General features: G+C 47.9%; 1 protein-coding gene across 1 annotated transcript; it reads right to left on the minus strand.

The window, feature by feature from the left end:
• Window positions 1–483: 483 nt before the first annotated feature.
• On the minus strand, window positions 484–5514 carry LOC121915884. The gene is made up of 11 exons (XM_042440485.1): window positions 4960–5514; window positions 4783–4853; window positions 4282–4360; window positions 3976–4031; window positions 3606–3657; window positions 3438–3502; window positions 2866–2944; window positions 1988–2043; window positions 1793–1874; window positions 735–868; window positions 484–637 (listed from the first exon to the last, which is right to left on the minus strand). Exons 1-11 carry the CDS (start codon window positions 4984–4986, stop codon window positions 496–498), a joined length of 843 nt encoding a protein of 280 aa, XP_042296419.1. The 5' UTR covers window positions 4987–5514; the 3' UTR covers window positions 484–495.
• Between the last annotated feature and the right edge of the window lie 740 nt (window positions 5515–6254).

Below are 6254 nucleotides of genomic sequence, written 5' to 3' on the forward strand. Positions count from 1 at the left end.
CCTCCTCCTCTGTAGGCAGGTGCGCGCACGCGCGCGGAGGCAGCAAAGGCAGGCGCGTGCGCGCAGGGAGGCGGGGAAGGCAGGCGCACGCGCAATGAGCAAAGCAGGGAAGGCAGGCGCGCGCGCGCGCACGGAGGGAAGTGGGGAAGGTGTGCACGCTGCCCCTGGCCCCTGCTGGGACCTGGGCGGCGCGCAAGCCCTCCCAGTGGTGGCGCGGCGGTGGCGGCGCTTCTGCCGCCCGCCGAGAAAGAGGAGGAAGGCGGAGCCGGAGGAGGAGGTGGGTTGGCGCCGCAGCAGCTGCGTTAGCGGCAGCGGCAATGGCTGGAGCGCCCCCCAAACCGGGAACAAGGCACGGGTGGGGGCCCAAACCGGACCGGGACCGGGAGGGGCCCCCCGAAACCGTGAATGGCACAGGGGCCGCCGGGTTATGGCAACCCTACCCGCAGATGGGAAACTACCTTGGGTTTCCTGCCTTGCGGATGAGCCCTGTGAGGGTCACCCCCTTACCTTGGCCAAAGGGAGTTCCTCGCTGTCCTCCATCTGGTATTCATTTACTTTGATGATGAACTCATTCATGAATTTGTCTCGGTTGCAGCGGGGTGAAGCCAAGACAGCATACATGAGCTGATCGCAGGCCCTAGAGAAAGGGACGGAGAGCCAATGGCATCCCTGCCAGACCCCCCAGTCCCCCCGGGAGAGAAATGGGGTGCTCCTGGGAGGAGAAATCCGCCTACGTTTCTTGTGATGCCAGGAAATGCTCCAGGATCAGGTCCAAGTGCTTCAATGCAGTGGAGTCTGCAAACTTCCACTTGTCTTCTTTGGAGAATTTGGGAAACATCTTACAGATCTTATGTACGTTCTCCTCTGTCTGTCAGGAGGGGAAAAGACAGCAGGGAAAAGAAGGTGACTCCCGTTTCCTGCCATATGTGACAAGCCTTGGGAACGTGTCCTGCTCTTTAATGTGGGTTTTGGGTTGGATAACTTTAAAAAGAGGGGAAAACCTATTGTCTCTCAAAGGTTTTAATGCTCATTTCGGTTTCCACACTTACCTTTGGTCTCAGAAAAACAAGCTGCATAAAGAATTCCCAGACCATTATATTAGGAAGCCCCTGCAAAGGACTTGGAGGAAGTGTAAAAGCAAACTGTTTCCAAAAACCCCAAAGTGGGTGTCCAGCCATGCGGCGTTTTTAAGAAGAGGAGCCTAACTTCCAAAGCATGGGTGACTTGTAATAAAGAAGTGTTAGAAAAACAGCAGCGAAGGAATATGCAAGACCAAAACCAGAGAAGAATTAGCTGAAGAGGGGCTCCTCTGTCCCTGGTTTCCTTACAGACAGTTAACAGAGAGGTTCAGAATGGACATGAAATTAGAGGGTTTTGAAGAGACCAGTTTTTCTCTCTCTGTTATGAAGGAGCAGGGGACCTAGGAGTAACACCAAGGGAACAGCCGCTGCTCAACCTCGGAGGAGGAGGCGGCCTGTGGAGGTCATAGTGGGGGACTCCTTGATGAGAAGCAATGAACCAGGGGTCTGTGGGCCTGAGAAGAGTCTCGGGAGGTGTGCTGTCTCCGTGGGGCAAAGATCCGTGACGTGACGGAGAGCCTGACAAGACTGGTCAAGGCTACTGACCATCACTGCTTTCTTTTGGTTCATGTTGAACCAATGATACTGCAAGGCACAGCCTTCAGAATATCAGAAGAGATTATGAGGCTTTGGGTAGGAAGGGATAACTAAAGGGGGGGATGCAGACAATGAAATAAGCAAATGTTTCTCAAAAAGCCTCCTTCCTTCCTTACCGGGGAAGAGTTAAATGCATCCTCATCAAACACCAGATGACTGCGCTTTTTATCAGAGGTTCTCCCCTGAGGCTCTGGGACCCTAAAACGGAGCAGGAAAAGGTCATGAAACAAAACAGGATAAAGCTACGGAGAGGCTGTTTGCAGGGACATTGTCATGCGCAGGTCATTTGGCCATTTGGAGAGACAACTTACCTGTCTGCCTTGGGCCCAGGATCACCCTCCATGGGATAGGGACCGTCCTCTTTATCCTATAAACAAACAGAGAGGGGAGAGAAGTGAGAGGGAGAACAGAGAGGGTTCAAGGCGATGTTATTGGGGTGGCCCTTTTGTTACCCATGAGTTGAAAGAGTTCTTCAGGGTGCTTTAGGCTGGAAAAATAAAACACACAGATATAGGATTATGGAGTTCACCTACATGTGAAAGGGATCTAGGAGTCCAAGTAGATCACAAGTTGAACATGAGTCTACAGTGTGATGTGGCAGCTAAAAAGGCCAATGAGGCCCTTGGCTGCATCAAGAGTAGTCTAGTGTCTAGATCAAGGGAAGTCATAGTGCCACTCTATTCTGCTTTGGTCAGGCCCCAAATGGAATGATCCTGTGTCCAGTTCTGGGCAAAACAATTCAAAAAGGACATTGAGAAACTGGAGCCATGAGTCCAAAGGAGGGCAACTAAAATGGTGAAGGGCCTGGAAACCATGAAGCCCTATGAGGAAGGACTTAGGGAGCTGGGTATGTTTAGACTGGAGAAAAGAAGGTTAAGAGGTGATATGATAGCCTTGTTTAAGTATTTGAAGGGATGTCATGTTGAGGAAGGAGCAAGCTTGTTTTCTGCTGCTCCAGAAAACAGGGCCCAACAGAACAATGGATGCAAACTGCAAGAAAAGAGATTCCACCTCAACATTAGAATCCTAGACCTGGAAGAGACCCCTCCTTATCATCTTTTTCTTTCCCTGAGGCTCCTAACGGTGCTTTCTTAACTTCATCTACCTTCATTGTCATCTTATGAAGATCAAAGAAGAATAGCTTTGGACAATTTGGATATAAAAGGGGGGGGAATGACTCTTTAATTACTGTCAAAGAGGAAAGGCTCTCTGCTGGAAGCGTCTCAGGGCTGGCCTCCTCTGCATCGGTCACCTGTGGTTGTGCCAAACTGAAATAGTGACAGGAAAAGAATATTAGTATCATCATCATCATCATCATCATCATCATCATCATCATTATCTCTCAGTCACAGTAGGAAAAAGAGGAAAGGAAGGAAGGATAGAAAGAAAGAAGGAAGGAAGGAAGGAAGGAAGGAAGGAGGAGAGAAGGGGAAAGGGAGAGATAGAGAGGGAAGCAGGGAAGAGGGAAGAAAGTAAGGAGGGAGAGAAGGATTGAAGGAAAAGAAAGGGATGGAAAGGAAAGGAAAAGAAAAGAAAAGAAAAGAAAGGAAGGGAAGAAAAAGAAAGAGAAGGTGGGGGAGGGAAAAGAAAGGAAGGAAAGAGGGAGGGAGGGATGAAAGGAAGAAGCGAGGTAAAAAAGAAGGAAGGAAAAGAGGAAGGAAGGGAAGGGAAGGAAGGAAAGAAAAAAGGAAGGAAGGAAGGAAGGAAAAAGACCATGAAATAACTGGGGCCAGGGTGATGCTCTGGAACATAAGGACTCACCCGTCTGAAGCGGGCGGAGGATTAGGTTTTGCTTCTGTAGGACAGGGATCATGGCAGCCCAAATCCTATAAATAAAAAGAAGTGAAAGAGAGAACATGGGACACAAGGGGGTGACCTTGGGGTGGCCCAACCCTAAAAGCCTCCCCCCCAGTTTTTCCCTTTTGTTACCATTAAAGAGGGAAGGCTCTCTGCCATAAGCATCTCAGGGATCCCCTCCAAACTGAAACACAGACAGGCAAATCATCATCATCATCATCAACATCATCATCATCATCACCCTCTCAGTCTCAGTAGGAAGACAGAGGGAAAGAAAGGAAGGAAGGGAAGGGAGAAGGATGGACGGGAAAGGGAAAGAAACAAGGAAGGAAGGAAAGACAGAAAACACAAAAGAAAGGAAAGAAAGAAAGAAAGAAAGAAAGAAAGAAAGAAAGAAAGACAGGAAAAGGCCATGGAAGAAACTGGAAAGACCACTTGCAGAGACTTCTTCGTGTGTCAGTCATTCGGTCCCCATCCAGGACTTAAACGGAGAAGACCGTACCTGTCTGACCTGGGTCCAAGATCAGCCTCTGCAGGACAGGTATCGCTCTCCGAATCCTACAAAAGAAGGAGAGAAGTGTCCATGGGCCACAATGGGATGGTCTTGGGTGGCCCTGAGGCTAAAAGCCATTCCCTAAAAAGGGGGAGAAGGGAGATACGTCTGCCCCCCAATTTTGACCTTTTCATACCCATGAGTTGAAAGGTCTATTCACCTGCTATCCTATGAAGATAAAAGAAGAATGAATTTGGAAAGAATTTGGGCAGAAAAGGTGAGGAAAAGGTGGAGGGGATGCCTATTTTTCCTTACCGTTAAAGAGATACGACTCCGCGATGCAAGTGACTCAGGGAACTCTTCTTCAGCATAGCTGATCTTGACTTCTGGGTGACTGAGAGAGGGACAGGAGAAGGAGATTAGTATTATTGACGATGATGATATTATTTCCTTGCCAATAGAGAAACCATTCTTGCCCACAGAGAATCACTGGTGAATATTTGCCCATTGGGAATCACTGGAGAACACCTGCGCGTAAAGAAACCATACTGGCCCATAGGGAGTCATTGGGAGATATCTTCCCATAGGGAAACTATTCTTGGCTGCCCACAGAGAATCATTGAAGAGTACTTGCGATGGGCAAGTAATTTGTAATGGTTCTCTATGGAAGGCATGGTTTCTCTCTGGGCAAATACAGTACACTCATTTGTTTTAGTATGTCTGAGAAGGAAGGAAGGAAAGAAAGAAAGAAAGAAAGAAAGAAAGAAAGAAAGAGAGGACAGGAAGCAAGCGAGCAAGGAAGGAAACGGGCCTTACCCTGGACAATCATCTTCGTCCTTTTGGGGCTTTACGCATCGGAACATCCAACGGAAAGGTTTCCCCATGGCCTGGAAGCAAAGTAGAGAGACAATGAAGGAGAGCCTGGAGAGAAGAAGAAGGGGCGCCCTGGCTGTCCTCCCACCGCTTGGCCTCTGCCCTTTGGCCCTCACTCACTTTGATGAGGCCCTTGAAGCCAGGCATGGTCAATGGAGGAGGGCCTGAGACCTGAGTCCAGGCCAAGGAGCCTCACAGAAAGCAGCCACTGGCCTCCAACCGCCGGGTTCCAGAATGGAGTCAAGCAGGTTCCAGAGCAGATACGGAACCTTTGTGAGGGAAAGCAAGGCTGTCGTACTTCATCCATGTCATGAGAAGGCATGACTCTCTGGAAAAGACAACAATGCTTAGAGAGGTAGAAGACAGCAGGAAGAGAAGAAGACTCCCTAACCCCAGGAGTCAGAGATTACTAGAGAAAACATTTCTTTGGGCATTTTAAGGCCCTCCAGGGCAATTCTGTGGTCACTTTCTGCCATAGCCAAGATACTTGACTGAGTATTGTTGATATTTCTTTTTTTTGCATAGGCAGCCCTGGAGTATCTAAAAATAATTTTAAAAAACCCAAAATTCGATACAGATGCAGACTAATGTGTATATTTGCAACCACAAAATAATAAGATCAGTTCTCAGAAATAATATAGCATTAGAACATCTGCACAAGTACCAATGAAAAATTATGTCCAATCCTGATGGATCTTTACAATGAGAAGCTTCAGAACACCGCAACCATAAAAGGAATGGCACACCCAACAGCTAAAAATACCTGAAGAGCCAACTTACCTCCTTTCACAGTATACTTGTGAAAGTATACCCGTGTAAGGAAAATCTGTGTATGCTCACGCCCCATATATTGTCACGCGGCTTCCGCGTAAGCAGGAAGCTGTGTATAGTGCGCCTGCGTTTGGCACTCCACGCAATAATACTGTTGCAGCCATACACCTTGCGTGTGACAAATAAAATGTGGGCAGCTTGGTGGAGTGTGGAAATGGGAGAGCAAAAGAAGCAGAAGCAACATTGCTGCAGAGTATGTGTGGTGATCAATCCACTGGGAAGCACTGCCACTTCTATGTTAATTTTATTTCTCTGTTTCCTATTTTCTTCACTTCTCTGTTTTCTTTTTTCCTTTCTTCTCACTTCTCTCTGTGGCCCCTGGTCTTTTGCAGTGCCCCTTTCCACTTATTTGATATTCACCTGTCGACTTCTTGGAATATTAATAATTTAATTAATAATTTGTTTTATTTATATACCGCTATTCCAAAGATCATATCGGTGAACAGCAATTAAGCTAATTAGCAAGTAAGCTAATTTGCCCCCAACAGTCTGGGTCCTCATTTTAGTTCCCTCCTCGGAAGGATGCAAGCCTGAGTCGAGCTTGGGCCCTTTTGCTGGTCTTGAACTCGCAACCTTGTGGTTTT

The sequence above is a fragment of the Sceloporus undulatus genome, chromosome 9 (assembly GCF_019175285.1).
Source record: "Sceloporus undulatus isolate JIND9_A2432 ecotype Alabama chromosome 9, SceUnd_v1.1, whole genome shotgun sequence".
NCBI classification, from domain to species: Eukaryota; Metazoa; Chordata; class Lepidosauria; order Squamata; family Phrynosomatidae; genus Sceloporus; species Sceloporus undulatus.

Coding starts and splice junctions, on each gene's coding strand:
- LOC121915884 (XM_042440485.1), bottom strand. CDS start 4,986: ATGCCTGGCTTCAAGGGCCTCATCAAA. Junction 2,044..2,865: donor AGAGCCTTTCCTCTTTGACA/GTAATTAAAGAG, acceptor GTTTGTTTATAG/GATAAAGAGGACGGTCCCTA. Junction 869..1,792: donor ATGCATTTAACTCTTCCCCG/GTAAGGAAGGAA, acceptor CCCTCCTGACAG/ACAGAGGAGAACGTACATAA.